The sequence below is a fragment of the Telmatherina bonti genome (genome assembly GCF_933228915.1).
Source record: "Telmatherina bonti genome assembly, chromosome: 4".
Taxonomy (NCBI): domain Eukaryota; kingdom Metazoa; phylum Chordata; class Actinopteri; order Atheriniformes; family Telmatherinidae; genus Telmatherina; species Telmatherina bonti.
The window spans coordinates 33,374,244-33,392,823 of NC_136622.1; the positions used below are offsets into that span (position 1 = coordinate 33,374,244).

The 18,580-nt window shown below is 38.1% G+C and overlaps 1 protein-coding gene across 1 annotated transcript in view; it reads left to right on the forward strand.

Annotated features, from left to right (window-relative positions):
• Nucleotides 1-1,877: 1,877 nt before the first annotated feature.
• ptpn22 (protein tyrosine phosphatase non-receptor type 22) overlaps nt 1,878-18,580 on the forward strand; it is a gene marked incomplete at its 5' end in the record, with an annotated part of 30,070 nt that continues 13,367 nt past the window's right edge. The window contains 11 exons of the mRNA XM_079238581.1: nt 1,878-1,979; nt 12,017-12,125; nt 13,056-13,132; nt 13,217-13,312; nt 13,456-13,494; nt 13,572-13,643; nt 13,853-13,912; nt 14,132-14,274; nt 16,996-17,062; nt 17,154-17,231; nt 17,399-17,485. Of these exons, the coding sequence (XP_079094707.1) occupies nt 1,878-1,979; nt 12,017-12,125; nt 13,056-13,132; nt 13,217-13,312; nt 13,456-13,494; nt 13,572-13,643; nt 13,853-13,912; nt 14,132-14,274; nt 16,996-17,062; nt 17,154-17,231; nt 17,399-17,485 (930 nt within the window). The remainder of the gene's footprint in view (nt 1,980-12,016; nt 12,126-13,055; nt 13,133-13,216; nt 13,313-13,455; nt 13,495-13,571; nt 13,644-13,852; nt 13,913-14,131; nt 14,275-16,995; nt 17,063-17,153; nt 17,232-17,398; nt 17,486-18,580) is intronic.

Genomic DNA, 18,580 nt, shown 5'->3' on the forward strand with positions numbered 1-18,580 from the left:
TCTAACAACTCTTGAAATTTTTATAAAAGTCCGTCTGTAACCTTTTGAGTTATCTTGATCACAAAGATGCCTGGAAAAACATTGCACATAAAAGCAGACATCACCTCCCCATAGTGACCCCTCCCCGCTGCAGACCTGCTTCTCGTGGAGGATGTATGGACCTGACGAACAAGACGTTTTTTCTTGTTCTTGCTTCTCGTGGAGGATGTAACAAACTTAATAAAGGTCTAAATGAATAATTGAAATTAAAATGACGTGGTTGCCCATCATCTGTATCTGCAGGGTGTTTCCCCACCTGCAGATACAGAACATGAAGTGATGGTTGGAGATAAAATGTACCCAAATGCTTCAAGGTGCACAGTGCTGCTGATAAACATGGAGACTCTGGAGTCGAGCCCGGCACATTCTGAAGTGAAGAGACTGATGTTCATGCACAGGAAGAACATGCAAACTCCTCACAGAAAGGACACTGTTTGAACCTCCCCATGGCCAAGGCTCAAACCAACAACCTTCATGCTGTGAGGCCACAGTGCTAACCACTACGCCACCGTGCAGCCCTAATGGCAACATTAAATATTTTAACGTGCCATTGATCAGAATTAAAAAAAACATTAAAGAAAATTTTCCTTACGGTACTTAAATGTGTCATTAATCAAAGAAATAAATGGAAAATGTCCACAGTAAAATACAAAAAGACGGCATTAAGTAATTGTCAGTTTATTAAAACTGGAAATAAATACGTGTATAAATCATATCATTAATATAAATGTCATTTTATGGAAAAAAGAATGTATATAACTGAGTCTTTAAACATTTAATGCTGCTTTATGAATAGAAAAACTAACTTTTTATACTGCAACAACATTTTTCCTGTTTTTTTTGTAGGATTTATGGTTGTTTTCAGTATGAATAATGGCTCATCATGCTTTGCTCTGTAATTTCATCAGTAATACTCATCAGGATGTAATTTACCACAAAGCCACGAGATGTCACGATGCTACTGCTACGGTGACAAAGACCTGTTGAAGGCTGCAAAGCCTCGTCATTCTGACTAAAAGGCACAAGTTTATGCATTAGGCAGAATAAGTTCCTGCTTCAAACATTACCTGCATGTCAACTCGGTAAGTAGTGTGTATGCTGTATTATATTAGGTCAAGATTAAGTTTTATACATTAAGTTTTCTAAAAAGGGAAGTCCAGCATTGGTGACTTTCTTGTGGTTCCTTCAGACAGAGCTCCTCCCTCTGTTCTTTAAAGCTTTCTGGGTTAAAACTTTGGACTTTGCTCACTAAAAAGTGAAATCAGAGTTGTATAAGAAATGTGATCCTACATGCAGACACAGCTACTTTGCATTAAAGCAGTCATAAAAGGACCTTTCAGAGTTGGCTCAGACATTTCAGGATTCTAAGTCTCTCTTCACCACTTCCTCAACTTTGATCCCTGCACCTATTCCTCATCCACTCCTTCGTCTGCTCTGAATGTTGTTCGGCAGGTTCAGCTGCTTCCACTGCACTCTGGCTTTCAGCACAATCAGCTGCTTCAGCCTGTTCATGTGCAGATTCTCTGCACAATTTCAAGGCAGTCAAACAGGCGGATGACTTTAGGACCCGGAGAGAGAACCCAGGGGGCGCAGTAATATTTTTAACGTAACCACACAACCTGTTTGCTTCCTCTAAGACAGTTCACATGTTCCGTCACAATAGTTCCTTGATGGTAGGCTTGTGATAGAGAAGTGCGCTGCGTTGCAACACAAGTGTTGCGGCACTCGACAGCTCAGCACTCGCGTTGGCAACCCTACTCCATGATCCGTGGACGGAGATCAGTGTGACCTGACATGCCTGTGAAAGGCGGCCTATCCCAGGCAGCGTACAGCCAACCATGGAGCAGCAGGCCTGGATTCTGAGGAGCATCCTGACCGAGCTGGAGAAGCAGGAGACTGTGGACGAGGAGGCATCAGAATGTATAGCTGGGGAGTTTGCGGTGAGTCAACAGTAATGTTCCATTCGCTGAAGTGCTGTTTTTACTAATGAACCGACTGCAAGCAAAATGAAAAAGTTTACAGTCTTCCTCCTTTTCACTTTTTCACAAAAGGCTGCGAAGAAAAAGAAAAAAAAGCTATTTTATCAACAGGTCCAGCGCCATTTCTATGCTTCCTCTTTATACTGATGCTTGTCACTAAAGCCATATCAATGAGGAAGACTTTTAGGCAAATTATAACCTCTGACAATGAGTTGTGCTCATGCACCCAGGAGAGCTGGAGAACATCCCCTCAAAATGGTGATAACATCATGTGTGGTTAGCTGCCATGGCGATGAGTGACAAACACAAAGACAGCATGTACTCTGCACGTTGCACCTCGGTTTGTCACGCTGACCCACCCCAAACACTCCACAGGAAGGGGTCTGTTGCATCACTTCCTTTTAGTACAGAAGGCACTGTGTGGTGTGAAAGGTGCAGATGGTCGGCAAGAGCTTTTTACAAAGTGAAACTGCCAGAACAGCCTCAGAACAAAGGGACCAGTGTCTCAACAGGTCCTGTAAGCATGGATGGCCACCAGTTTGTGTCAGACATCTTAGGAACGCAGATACTTGTGTGAACTTTGTTTCTTTATCTGTGGACAAATCACATTCAGTCATTCATTATCATATCCGCTTAGTCTGATGAAGGGTCGCGGGGAAGCTGGAGCCTATCCCAGCAGTCTTTGGGCGAAAGGCAGGGTACACCCTGGACAGCTCGCCAGTCTGTCGCCACACATTCAGTCATGTGAAGAAAAGATAACAAAAATGCAAAAGCACCGTGAAAAACTACAATCTGCTTCATAGGAATTGAAAGAAAAAGCAGCAGCTGCAGCTGCAGGGTGGATGAACATTATTCATTCAGTTTTAGCAAATATGACCACAATTTTTTTCTGAATTAAACTTTTTTTTCTAAATTTAAAATAAGTACAATGTGACATGTTCGCTGTGCAAAGATAAGTGCACGATTTGAATCACAAAGTGAAAATGAACTGAAATGAAATCAGCAACCATCAGCAATATTTTGTAACACTGATCAGGCCACATGTATCTGCAGAGAAACCATCCAAGACCTCCGAAAGCTCGGCGTAGTAGAGCGGGCTGCAGCCTCACAGCATGAAGGTCGCTGGTTCAAGCTCTGAACTGTAGCCTTTCTGTGTGGAGTTTGCATGGATGCATGCATGCTCTCTGGGTATTCCAGCTTCCTTCCACCCACAATAATTGATAACTGACCAAATTAATTGATCACTTCTCACATGTAAGTCGCTTTGGATAAAAACATCTGCCAAATGACTGTAGAATAAAACAGCACATTTGTTCATAGGACAGTATTTGTATCATGTAATCCAACTATTTTTGGCTTCTGGAGTGGACGCATTTTACCATGCTATGGTACGATGCTGTAGCTCAGGTTGTTTTTCCAACCGAAAGGTTAGGATATTGATTCCTGCCAACATGGCGATGAGTCCTTGGGCAAGACACTGAATGCCAATTTGCCCCCTGATGTGCCTACGGGGGTGTGTGCCGTGTAGCGTAAAGGAAAAGCACGATGTAAGTACAAGTCTATTTACCGTAACACCGATGTGGAGAATTCTGAATCAAAACAGAAACTTAAAAAAGCTGATTCTTCAGCTGTCAATTAATAATGTTGAAGAACGCAGAAGGCTAAAGCAGCGTTTGGGTCCGTCTGTGGCGTCCACACAACACGAATGATGGCCGAGTGTGAAATCCAACCAGTAGCCTCCATTTCGGCTTCTATTGGTGGATTTGCTCGCTTGGGAATTCCAGTTGGTTTGGAAATGTGTGAATGTGGGAAACTAGGTGACACAGTTTAAAGAACTACAACGAACGTGGCTCTCGGTTTGCTTCAAGCAAACCAAACAGAACTCGGAAATGCGACCGCAAAGCATTGTGGGATATGCAGACATTCTGGCAAACGAAGCCCAGCCAACAGCGTGATCACAGCAGGTTTGCAGGAAATATGATGGCTTGTGTTCTGATCTGCCACAACCGTTTTCATGACCATAACAGCCAACCTTTGCAGCATCGGATCCCATCTTTACTCCGTACGCATTTCGGACGTTACCAGGCAGCACCGATTTAACATTTCAAAGAATATGCTTAGTTGTTTGAGACCTTTTGACGGCAGGAAGTTATCATTAATAAGTGAAGAAGTTGTCCGATCTGCGTCGTCTTTCATTGTTTCCAAAAACAAAACAAGTCCATGTAAATTCTGTAAGTATTCACATTGTAAACGGAAAATATAAATTATTTAAATTATTGTGGCTGTTATGAGGCTGTGGGCAGGAAATTAAAAACAGACTAGTGAATGCTGAACTCAAAACACCTGCTGTCACCAAAATGAACTCATTTTACCAAAAGAAAAAAACAGATAAGCTCTGTAAATTAGGAACAAAATAAAATAAACCAAAATATCCAAAAACAAAATTGAGGAGTAAAAAAAGGAAAATATTAAACACATTCAAATGAATATGTATAAGAACAAAGACACATTAAAAAGCCAAAATAAAATGGAAAAACCAGTGAGAAAAGGTGTGTTTGAATAAGGAGAAAGTTGTTGAAGGCTTGCATAGCTCAGGTTGACAGGATGGTTGGTGGTTTAAACATCAGACACACCATTAAAGCAGTAAAGTCGCATTAAACATGGAAGTTGTTTCTGAAGGACAGACCAGTACTATTTAATCTAAACAGTTTGTTTACAACTGACCAACATGTGACCCGGTGTTATTGTTAAACCACAGTCATAAGAATTTACTGTACTGGTTACCAAATAATTCATTCATTAAGAAAAATATACTTTGAAAATCTATACAGAATATTTTATTCTATTCTATTCTAGTCTACAGTCATTTAGCAGACGCTTTTATCCAAAGCGACTTACATATGAGTGAGAACAACACAAGCACAAAATCAAACCGTAGAGGACATGGTAGGAAGGTGCTGGTGGACTGTCCACTTGGATGCAGATCCTTCCATGAAGTGCTACAGGCTTTTTTTTTTTTTTTTTTTTTTTTTTTTTTTTGTTTTTTGTTTACTCCCTTCCCACCATATAATGTCACCTATGTTACAATAAAAAAAAAATTAATATTATAAAGTTTGTTGCAAAGAACTGGGCTAAGTTCTCCAACTTTCCATTAAATACAGCTATACTAAGTGTTGAATTTTATTGAATATTTATGGAATTGCATTAAATTTTAAATTTTTTCCAGAAAACAGACTAAATTAATACCATTAAAATATATTATAAAAAATAAAATATTAAAACTTTGCATCCACTCAACATAGACTTTTGTAATTTTATAAAATGAAATCAAATTATCAAATAAAATAAAATCAGCAGTACTGTCACAATATGAGTGTAGTTCCCAGCTTTTCTGAAGTAAACAAGAACAAAAAAATGCTGCAAAAAATATTTTATACATAACAGTGACTAATGAAATAAAGAGATGCTTAAAATGTTAGAAATGTTGTCCTTTCAGACTGATTGAAAAACAATATGAACCTTTAAAGGGAACTGGCACTGCGCGACATAAAGTGCACATTTCAAAGCTATGAATGTAACCGGAGACATTTACAGTAAGCAAGTCTCGCTGCATGCAGGTGTCTTCCTGAGCTGCATCATGCTCACGTAGGTAAATTCCATCTGATAACTGGTTCAAACCAATTGTTCAGTTTTTCTCCTGCGTGTCTCTCTTATTAATTCGGTCACCGTTTCAGCCTGCATGTCTGCAGCTGCTTCCTACAATGCATGCAGGTTAATGTCGTAGCCTGAGCGCTATATGGGGCGTAGGCTCCAAAGCAAAGAGCTTTGTGGTTAAACAACCAAAACTAATGCGTGTCTTGGGTGATCAGAGACTCTGGGTGGGAGAAAAGTCTCAGTCAAATGTGGAATAAAAATATAATCAACATAAAACCTCCAGGAACCGATGCATCTCCAAGTTGTCCTGCATTAACCAATAGATAAACAAGTTTTCTTCTGTTTTTTGTCACAATTATGAAAAACAGTTGTGGAGTAGTAATAAAGCAGTCACCAAGGAAAATAGACGCATCGATAATTAATGAATCATGTGCCCGATGATTCTCACCCCCACATAGTGCTCTGTCATTTTCCCCAACATGGTTGTACCAGTTTACATTTCCAAAATACACACAGAAATGTTCCTGCTTGACATTTCCAGCATAAGTTACTGACCGAAATGCCCATCCTATTATATTTAAAAGGAGTAAAGTAATATAGAGTACATTTTTCTTTGGCTTCACTGATATATTTGTATGTATTCTCTTCGCCATTTCTCCTGTTTTAATTATTACACTATTTTAATTTTAATTGTATTAGAGATATTACAGTCTGATAATCCAAAAACCATATCTATATCCCATTAAAAGAGTTTGTGGAACAGAACTGCCCCATGTGCTATACCCAGACAAGATTTTAGCCTCAGCAAGTCCTCAACCAACTCACTGTGGTCTTAATGGTCTGGATTTTATTGATACAAAACTGCTTTTAAATAATATAACAGCTGCTTTGTGGCAATGTAGTTGCTGCTTGTGATGACTAAAACATTGTAGTACCATCGTAGATCTGATAGGTTTACATAAACTGTAGCTTAGATAAGCTTCTTTCTGTGTTTGTATGTGAAACCTGATGCTGTGCTGAGGTAAAGGACCAAATTATGCTGACGGAGATGGAAATATGTCTAAAGGAAAATTATATGTGGCTACATTTTAAAAGAGGGGAAAATTCTGTCTGTTGTGTATAAAACTTGAACGAAGATAAAATCTATATCCGTCTATCTCTACTGAGACTGGTAGTACACTACGATTTTCATGAGAAAAAGCTAAAAGATATTAACGATAACACACATTAACCGCATTTTAACACAGATTTAAAAGATTTAGCAAAATGTTTATAATAAACCAGTTACTTATAAAGAGGACGGAAAAGTACGAACATTTTAACAGACATCCCAGGAGGTTAAAATCTCCTGAACAGGCCACATGTTGAATTTCCCTTTAGAATTTAAAGTGGGAGAAACATTAACTTGATTATGAACAAAACTAGTCTGAACCATGGACTGTATGTAAAAAGATGGATGGAGCCTCTTGGACGTCACCTGTAGGTTTTTGAAGAGCTGAATTGAAGCTCGTTGGGCGGTTCCTATCATCGCCATGTTGACAGGGAAATTCGTGTTATCTCGCCCGGCAAAAATGGGCAAAAAGGTAGAGCTGAGGGGGGGGGTTGCGAGCGTGAGGGTGGATGATTGACAACCTGCAATCAGAGCTAACCTGGAGCTAACAGGAGCTAACCAGCTAACGGAAGCAAACAGGCTAAAGCTAAGTCATGCTGTTGACAGTCTAAAAACAGCAGTTGTTCTAAGTTCCTCCTCCTTGCAGCGGGAGATCGGGTACCTAAAATGGATGTTTGAACCAGGCTGTAAACATGTTTATTTCTGCTGTGAAATTTGTCTTTTTAACATGGGAGTCTATGGAGATTTGCTCTGTTTTGGAGCCCCTAGTGGATGAGGGGGGAACTGCAGTTTTTAGCACTTCCGTTAGGTTTTCACTTTAAACCGCTTAGTCTAAACTAGCAAATTAATGCTGCTCCAACAAGTCACTGAGATCTCAGCCTACTCATCGCACTAACTTTCCCAGAGGCAAGACTGTTTTACTCTTTTTAATCCTGCTGAGCATCAGTCTCGAGATGTTGGGATTTCTGGTCAGATTCAGAGAACTCTCTTCTGGACTAGCGTTCCACCTTTATTTAGCTACAACAGATCATTGTTATCAAAGGGACATTGCTGCAGGTTCATTGAATATGTCTAAATATTAGTATTAATGTTATTGGTTTACAAACGTTTCCATCTTTTTGACTCACCATTTGTGGCGCCCCCTGCTGGCTCACGGCCCTCTTGCCTGTAAAGCATGGTTGCCGGCTTTGGTGTTGTATGAGGTATTTCCAAAATATCCCAAACTGGCTTCTAAGTAAGGATTAAATAACAAGGAGCCAAGGATTACATGGTTTTAATGCACAAAGAGGAGTCTACAAACATCACAACATGCATTAAAGCTGTTTAATCTGATTTTACCACCAAGGTCCCACACAGTCAACATTTTATAACAAATGTTTATTTCTTATTTACTAAACTTGTGAAACATGTTAAAGCAGGAACTATTTTATGCTGGCCTCAGTGTAGTTTTTAGGCTAAACAACCGTTGTCAAGCTATAGCGAGTTCTTCTCATTCACCTGTCAAAAGTCAGCTGATTTGAACCAATCAATTAATGCGTTGCTATGGTGACCCTCGTAATAGAGTGATACAACAGTGATTTAACATGCTGAACTATGTGTGCGTATTTGCAAAAATAATGCACGCTAGTTGGCAGAATTCTCACTGACCGCAGTATGATCAACATTAAACCATCAAAACTCTTATTTGCAATAATTTCAAAAGATTCTCTTTACTCTCTAAATGATGTGTTCACAGATCAAGTATTTTGCAGTACTTGTACTTCCCATCTACTACAGAATGCATTTTAAAATTCTGGTTTTTACAAGCTGTACATCACCAAGCACCTCATTAGATCAGAGACCTTCTACAACCCTCCAGCATGATCTCAGGGTCTGTTAAGCAAACGTGGCTGAAAACCAAAGATGACAGCAGGGTCTCCTTCCCTGTGGAGATCCCTTCCTCTCAGACAGAGACCTGCGGTATCTGTGATTTAAACTTGCTTTTACTTAGTTTTATTTGTTAAGAACTTTACATGTGCTGTATAAACAAACACTAACTTACACAAACTGTAAAATACAACAAATAAAATACAACATAATACAATAAAAGCGTGGTAACGGTAAAAGCCAGCCTTTCAGACTCAGTTTAAAGCCAGTGAGGAGCAATGTGTAGTAAGAAAAGACTTCAGAGGAAGTGAATCAGCCTGTAACGGTGGGATCATTCCACTGTTTTGTGGTGGCAACCGAAAGCGCATGGTCCCCTCTGAACTTCCTCTTGAGACGGCTAACAATAACTGATGTGCCAACCTAAGAAAACGGGAGGGGGTTTGTAAGGTTAAATCAGACTGGACACACGCTGTGGAGTGAGGTCATGAAGACATTTAAAACAAATAAAAATGATTTTAAAATGAATCCTGAAACTGACCTTAATCCAGTGAAGTGAAGCTAGAACTGGAATATTATGTGGTCATTTCTAAGAACTAGCTAAGAGCAGAGCAGCAACGTTCAAAACTAGCTGGAGTCGAGCAGTTGACGTCTGACTGAGCCCAGCGTAAAGAGCATTACTGTAATCTGGACGAGTTGTGATAAAAGCATGGATGAAAATGTTAAAATGATGCAAAGAAAGGAGAAGATTCAACTTTAGCCACGTATCTCAAATGAAATAAACTGGATTGAGTTAATCTGTGCATTGAATGAGTGCTGTCTACACTGAGATTAATCTGCCTAGATCAGTATCAAGTATCCAGTACACAGTCCCCCCCCCATCCCGATGTGCATGTCTGGGTTGTGTCATGAAGTCGTACATGACTGTTTTAGGTGTGACAGGCAACGCAGTTTGTGATCTTGTCTCCAGATTGATATATAATGAGACACCAGTGGAAGAGAGATTGAGGCCATTTATTTTAAACCCACAAGAGAGGAAATCCTGTGGGCCCCCCTTTCTTTTTTTTAAAAGGAAAGCAAGCTAAAGACTCAGCTTTTCTGCACTTATATTTACTCTTGTACTCAACAGAATGAGTTAGAAAGCTTTATCTCTTTAGCACAACTCAGCACTGAATAAGCTGCGTGCATTTACGCCCAAGACGGCTATGTGATGAAATCGTATCCTCGTAATTAAACAAACTATTGTAGGAAAAGAAAGGGAACAAAAGAATGAAATAAAAATTTGTACTACATCTAGCACTACACAGCAGCACCTGCCTCCAAATGGACCCACAACAGTTGGACTACCACCTAATTATGAGGTCCTCTACCATTTGATTTCTTGCTTGTGTTGCCTTCGCTCTCAGATGTAAGTCGCTTTGGAGAAAAGCAACTGCTAATGACTGTAGAAGGATGAACGGTTACGTTCAGATGTGCGTTAACCCAGAAAGAAAGACATTGATGATCGAGGAGAAGCAACTCTGGCCGTCCATCGATCTGGAAGAAGTTACAGGATCATTTGTAAAGATTCACTTTGAAAAGCAATGAAGATGTTTGATCATCTTCCCAGGAATGAATTTCACTGCAAACCAGCAAAACCAAGAGCTCCATCTCTCACTCTACAGGCTTTTACTAGCATGTTAAATGTTCAAATTTATAATAATGTTTGTTATTAATGTAGAATAATGTAACTGGAAAACACTAATCACATCAAACCAGCTATCAAACATAACGGCTGATGACTAGGGTTTGCTTTGCAGTCATATGACTTTGGCATCTTGCAGTCACTGTGTTGATGGTAAACTCTATGATACTGAAGCATTCACAGACTGTAGCTCTCCAACTAAATATGAGGGCTCATGTGACAAGCTGGTGATCACAGAGTTGTAAATCCGAAAGGTGTAAGAGAGGTTTATTTACATGCCCACAAAGCTAAATGATGTGAAGACGACTAAAGTAGCACAGACTAAAATGTGTCAACACTGATGTGACAGACGGGGATCATGCGGAAAAATTAGAACTGCAAATAAACGGAGCAAACACAAACAAAAATACATCCGACCTTTTATATTTATACAACTAGCAACAAGCACCAGAAAGTTACTTTAAGTGAATTTGGTTGGTGAGATAATTATTCCACATAGTCAAAATTATTTCTTAAAAACAGTTTAAATTTATGTACTGATGAACATTTTTTTCAATTCTTTCTTTTTTTTTTTGCATTTTTTGTGAACTAATTCTGTGCTATGTTTTTTCTGCCTGTGTTTTAAACATGTCGGCTCTTCTGATTTCACAAGATTTTTGCTTCATCTGGAACAAATGTTTAATAAACAGATAGTAAAAGTCTCTGGTAAAAGACCCAAAAAATGTTATATGGTATCATACAGTAAATATAATGAACTAGATTATAAAGACTTGAATGAAAACAGTTCATAAAGTTAATCAAGTAAAGGTTTTTTTTGTATTCTTACAGATTACAAACCAGACTGAATAAATTTACTGGTCATTACCAGGCATTTAAAGCTTATGTCACAACCACAGGGAAGGCCTCAGCTTATTGATGACACGTTTCATACACACATAGTACATACTGTACATAATATCAGTTGCATGGAAATCTTTAGTCTTTCTTTGGAATTAACACATTCAGAGGCATAAGTGTCATGGATACACTTCGGCTAATGACTGTTTAAGTATTCATTATGAATCAGATTGGTGGACAAATCAGCTGTATTGTTTGACTTCTGCGTTCTTTCAGCCACGTCAGATTTATGCTGCCAGAACTTTCCACTCAGACATTGTTGTGTGAGTCTCAGACCACATGTCAACTGTGTGCCGTGTTCACATAAGTCTCAGTCGCCCTGTCAGTTAAAAACCACTGAGAAGGAGGCGGAGATCCTGGTGCCCTTAGCCCCAGTGTGTGTGTGTGTGTGTGTGTGTGTGAGGCTAATATACAGTTCAAACACCAGGACTCAAGCACTCTCAGCATTGACGGTTAATTTGATGAAAGAATAATAATTTAAACATCCAGCTGAACTCTATTGATGAAAATTTAAACTGCTGATCTGGTTTTCATACTTGCATTTTTTTTCATTTCAAAATGATCCATCTGCTGCTTTTATATAATCTTATTACAGTAGTTCAGTCTCTAATGGTATGGTTGAGAGAGAGTCAAGGAAATAAGTACCTATAGAAACTCTAAAGCATTTTAACATTTAGTGATGGATGAACCGGGCTGAAAATCAACTGAAATTTCTTCAGCTTTAAAAAAAAATAGTAAGAGTAACACAGTTAAATGCATGTGGTGAGTAAAAATGTCTTTGTTTTTCAGAGGTTGAAAAATCAGTCCATGAAGTATCGCACGGACAAGACCTACTCCTCCAAGGCAGCAGAAAAGCAGGAAAACATCAAGAAGAACAGATACAAGGACATCGTTCCCTGTAAGCTTTTTTTTAATGCAGACATGAAAATTGTACATTTTTCCAAGTTTGAATAAATGTAATTGAGTTCAAACCAATGCTGATGCATGAAGTCTGGAAAGAAGAATCCTCATGTATACAATATAAAAGGTGTTAACCATAAAAGTGTTAACCTACTCATTTCCTTTGCCAATAAAGAATGCGCATGCACCATTTCGGGGGCTCCCGTTTACATTTAATCTTTCAGGTTTCTTCATTTAATTTCAACATTTTTTATTCTCTTTTCTTTTTCATAATATATTGGCAAATCCCCCCCCAAAAAATAACAGAAAAGCTACTCCAAAGTTACAACAACTAATACACACCCATTGTAGTACATTTCATGTAAAAAAAAAAAGAAAATAAAATTGGAGTATAGGAAGAAGAAGTTTCTCACTAGTAAAACTGTTAAAACATGCAAAAAGAAACATCCTTCCCATAAAATTTACAAGAAGGGTTAAGAGTCATAACAATGCAGAAACAGTATTATTAAAGTCGCAAGTGGAATGCATCGTGGCCCCCACCACCCATTTCATACACCTATTTAGCTTGACTCGGCAGGCTGTAATGTTTTAAGGACCTAGCAAAGAAGAATGCTCTCCATTTTGGTGCAGATCTCATGTATTTCTATGGAGATATGAGTAAATACTGTTTCATGGCGAGATAACATGATAACACGGTTTGTCCTATTAGAGAGATTTCAATAGAGTTTGGTCCCTAACTTATCACGAAATTTCCCTCCTAATTTAAAGTCAATGACAAATCCCCTCAGACTAGTTTGTTCAAATACAATCTGTGTAAAGTGACAAAATTGGGTCAAAAATGGACGTAAATTCCAAGATGGCAGACATACTGTTGCCATGGCCACAGATGTTTGACTTTACATTAATTCAATGACTCCCTTTCCTGTAGTTGACCACAGCAGAGTAAAGCTCCGTCTCACCACAGCTAGAACTGACACAGATTACATCAATGCCAGTTTCATTAAGGTAAATCGACTCTCTTCAGGAGAAAACTGTTCTTTATGTTTCCCATTGCATATATGATGGAACTGAACGTCTTGTGGTGTACAGGGAGTGTCAGGGGCCAGGGCATACATTGCCACTCAGGGGCCACTGCTTCACACAGTACTGGACTTCCTGAGGATGGTTTGGGAGTATGACATTAAGGTAGGTCTCCAGATGCTTCGCGGCGCTCAGCAGGGCTCGTTTTGTTCTAGTCCTCTTGAATTTCCCCTTAACACAGTTAATTATGTCATGTTCTCATTTTGTCTTGGTTCTGCTTCCGTCTGTTTCTTCTTTTACCTTCTCAGGTCATCGTAATGGCCTGTCGGGAGTTTGAGATGGGAAAGGTAACGCCACCTTCCTTACCATTTTACATTCTTTGCATTTGTGTGAATTTACAAAGAATCTTTCGGTCTTTGCTTAGAAAAAGTGTGAGCTTTACTGGCCAAAGAGGCAAGGAGAAATCTTTGTTTGTGAGCCCTTCAAAGTTCACTTTGTAAGTGATATTTTTCACAGTCACACTTCCTTCATCAGCTTCCTACATCTATTTTAGAAAATGTGCTAATAGTTTTATTTTGTTTTGCTGCATGTGAACTCATACACAGCATTTTATTGGTCTAAAAATCAATGCAATAGGACAGATATTTAAGAGTCAAGAATATGAAAGCAGCAGAAACTTTTACTTTTTTTTTTTTTTTTAAACAGGACTCTGAAGAAAAAAAAGGAGATTATCTGACAAGGACGTTAAGGGTGACTTATCGCAACGTAAGCGCTGACTGTGTGAATAACTGTCAGGACAACTCTCCCGAGACGAGAGATAAGCAGCTGCTGTTTTGTTCAGCTACAGAAAGTATTACAGCTGATATCTTAGGACTAGGCTCTGCTGATTTATGTAAATCTTCCAACTGGTGTAATTTGTTTGTTGTGAAGCATCATACAAGCCTGCTATTAATTTATTTTCTATTCCAAATGAAACCTTTTCAGTGCAGCCGCACCTTGAAACAGCTGCACTACGTTAACTGGCCAGATCACGGCGTGCCAAACTCCATCCCCCCCATTCTGGACTTACTGCACGAGATGCGCCGTTATCAGGCCCATGACGACGTTCCCATCTGCATCCACTGCAGGTCAGGCTTTGTAACAGTAATGCTCTTAGTTTCATAACCAAAAATCTGTTTTTCTTTTGTAAATGTCTCAAATGCATCTTTTCTCCATATTTTTTTTTCTTTTTTAAAGATGCATACTTAAGTACTTATTTTTTTAAATAGTGTCAAAGTGTTTATAGACAGCGGGGTAACTTTCATTTTTCAGGTTTAGTCTGTTTAAGAAAAAAAGTATGGGCCTTTGTTTCAGACATCTTGTTCATCAGCTAAACCACAGACAAAGCAGCAGGTACACACAGGCAGCGATAGTAATGGGCTTCCAAAATATCACCGCATATAAACAGCCTGCTTAAAACTCTTGCAAAACCTCAGAAAAGCGTATAATGTCGAGAGTGCTTCTCTTGCTGCACACTTACGTTATTTTAGACCAATTATGTGGGAAAATTTCCAAAAGCTTTTAGTCTGTTTCTGAAAACACTTTAACAGCTTGTCATTTTTTGTAATTGCTGGTAAACTTGTCAGACTCCTGATGGCAGTCCACAGGGCTCAATACTTGTGCCACTTCTATTCCCACTGTATATTTTAGTTCAGTTTATATTCCTTCTTACTAATACAATCATTCATTCATTCATTCAAACATTATTCTATTCCGCTTAGTCCGGTGAAGGGTCACAGGGAAGCTGGAGCCTATCCCAGCAGTCTTTGGGCGAAAGGCGGTGTACACCCTGGACAGCTAGCCAGTCCATCGCAATTCTAATACATGAAATAATATGAAAAAATATTCAAACATGCAGATAATTTGAAACCAGTTTCAAGAAATAGTACAAGCTCAATGCTGAATAATGATTGAAAATATAAATCAACACATTTGAGAAAAAAGTATCAACATGGTAGACTATTTCTGTTTTGAAACTGTTGCTAGCTACATAAGGTGAAGACTTTCTGGATCTTTTTCATATACATGTAGTTCTGATAGTAGAGGTCTGACTTGCAATTTGTTAGTTTGACAATTTGTATTCAGAGAGGATTTTAGGATTCTTCCAAATCTGTGGAATAATTACAGTCCACTGTAATTATTCAAATATTTTATATTTTTCCTCCAACATTATGTGAATTAGGTTTCAGTTAATTTTTAGATGTATTGAGTGTTATATAGAAAATGTACATTCATCCGCAATATTTTTTGATATCCTTCCATTCAAGAAGAAAAAAAAGTCATTAAAATAAGTTAAAATTGACAAAAGTTATAAATAGAAATAAAATTTAAAAAATGGGGTGGCTTTTGAATTGTGGTTCACTTAAAATTTGTACATATAAAACAAGCAAACTAATAAAAGAATTTACATAATTCGTAAACTAATATTGTGTCAAACAATGTAATCTTTTCAACTTTATTCAAGGTCAAAAAACGTCTTATTTCAACACGTTATATTTTAGCAAATTAGCATTTTATGTTTTCTAGCCTCCAGCTATGCAAGTGATTTTAGTGACTTGTCTGGTCTTTAAGGGAAGATTATGAGTAAATCTGAGGACAATTGAACACATGGGAACTTCAAAAGGTACAGTGGAAACTAAGTTTCTGTTCCACTCTGATGTGTGAATCTTTATGACAAGCAAAGGAGTCAGAAATTCGATGCAGAGAATTACTCGTGGGCCCCGTTTACATGTCCCCTGCATTAGTTCTGTCTTTTTTTTCTAAGACAGGAAATGCACGTAGGCGGTTAACCAGCATCCTATACTTTAAAGTGTATACAACTGCTTTTTGCTTGATCATTTGTCTTGGTTACATCCATTATTATGAGACACATTGCAGCAGTTTAGTTAGAAAACAGCCTCTTTTTGCCGGGTCCTGGTTATTTATGTCAGCGGAAAACAACACAGTGGAGTCACTCGAGTTGATCTGATTCAAGCAAGCTGTAAAGTGCAGCTCAGTTCAGGGTTTGTTAGGAGTTTCAGTCAAGTGACAACTGAGTTTAATTTCATTTTCTGTTGTGGTTTTAACTGAGAACACCACAGCATTCAGTCCAGGTTAAAAAAAAAAAAAATGCAAATTTGATCTGACCATATTAAGTTTAACAAACTAGCTAAAATATTCTTGATTATGTAGATTATATTAGTATGGAAACCATCTTTAGTGGTTTGTTTGGAAATGACCTGCTCTGCATACCAGACACCTTCCTCCTGTCATAGTTCACCAGGATTCTACTGTTTTCATACCATCTGAAACTGAAATGAAAAATTTGTTCTGATTTTTGTGTCAACACATTTTCAACAGAAAATCTTTTTTGTCCACTTGTGTAACATGCTGTAACGCAGCAGTCCATGGTTGTAACTTGTCAGGCAATTTTAAGCTGCTTTCTATGCAGCAGTATTCACAAAGTGGATGGAACTGTGACATGAATCTTGCGATGAGGTGCAGGACGTTGACGTTCTGAGGAATAAAGACTTAAGATGCATCTGTTCAAATAGAAAAAGCGTTTTTTGTACATTTGCTATAAACACGCTCTGTCAGAAGTAGCCCACCATGCTTACTCTCTACCTCAAGAAAAGAAAATCATGCTTCCAAGTTTTAAATGACATTTTTGTAGGTTGTTCCTGTTTGTTTTTTTAAATAGCAAATGTGAACGATGAAGACTAATCTGTCTTTCATACAGTGAGTTATGTTAAGTAGTTTTAAATCTGTGGTCTACATGTAAAGTAGTATTAAAGTGGTCAACATGTGAGTATTTGTTACTGTGATTATAGTGCTGGCTGTGGGAGAACAGGAGTCCTTTGTGTTATCGATTATACCTGGAACCTTCTGAGAAACCAGGTAAGATATTTACACCTAAACCCCCTAAGTCAAGACAAAGAATTACGCTTAAACTGTACTGTTTTTAACTGTTTTGCATTTTTGTTCATAGATGATCACTTCAGATTTCAGCATCTATAATTTAGTTCAAGACATGAGAACTCAGAGGCCATCAGTGGTGCAAACTAAGGTACTTGTACAAGCAGTGAACAAGGAAAACCACATTTCAAGCTATTAATATCTCTGTCTGTTCCAGCTTTCTGCAGCACCGACAGTTTTTTTGCAACTTATGTTTTGTGTGTAATGCCACGCCGCCATTTCACCTAACAGAACAGGTTTTTCCTTTTTTAATCTCAGGAACAATATGCACTCGTCTACAGAACCATCAAGGTATTGTTTCAGAGATTTTTGGAATCCATGGATCCCCAAACATACCAAAGTGAGGTGAGAAGCTACAGTGAGAAAATGAATTGAAAAGCATTGCTGGGATGCAAACATACGGTGCAAACACAGCTGAACATGACAGAGCTGCACCATACATCATGTATACATCATTACAATCTGTGTGTGTGCAATTGTCACATCACAGGTCCTGCAATGTAGGAATTAACTCAACATGTTCTCAATTTCATTGGTACCTGACACAGGTTTGTTTATTCCCAATGGCAATAAAGCAATAAAACCCTTGTTCAGTTCACTTTTCCACATGACAGAACCAAACATGTATCCAGGACCCAGTGCACATAAAAAGAGCCAATAAAGAATAACTCAGATACACACAGAGAGAAAGAGTGAAGATCAGGTTGACTGTTACCAAGATGGAAGGAGAGCAGCATAACTTGAGCTGCTTATCAAGTCATCTTTTTTTTTTTTAGTTATGATTTCTAACTGTAAATAAATGATGCAACAGTCTAGAGCAGGGGTGCACAAGTCCAGTCCTCGAGAGCTACAATCCTGCAAGTTTTAGATGCATCCCTTCTTCAAGGCAAGTTTATGAGCCTACACCATATGACCATAAAACACTGCAGGAGTGACCCGACTAGTCGGAGTGGGCAGCTACAGTTGTAGCTCATATTTATTCATACCCTTTCATTAAAGAAGGAAAAAAAACAGCTGCCTGTAAAATAAGCTGAAATTGATTAAAGTAATAATAAATAAAAAATTTATGAAAATCGTTATTTTCTAATTCTGATTCAATAGAAATATTTTTTAAAAAGCAAACAAATAAGATGATTTATTACATATTACATCACTCATAAATATTTAGTTGAACAATCCTTTAATGTTTCCGCTCCAGTCAGGTGTTTTCTGTTCCTCTCAGTCAGACTTCTGCACCTGTTGACAGGTATTTTGTCCCACTGTTCAACAGAAAAGTGCTCTAATTTGTCCAGGACCAATTTGTTTTTGTTTGTTGTTTTTTTTTTTTTTTTTTTTTTTTTCAACTCAATTAAATGAATAAACAGTGTCTTACATTACTAAATTATATTTTTGCAAATTTTTAGTTATTGTTCCTTTTTTAAGTTTCCAGTTATTTGAGTG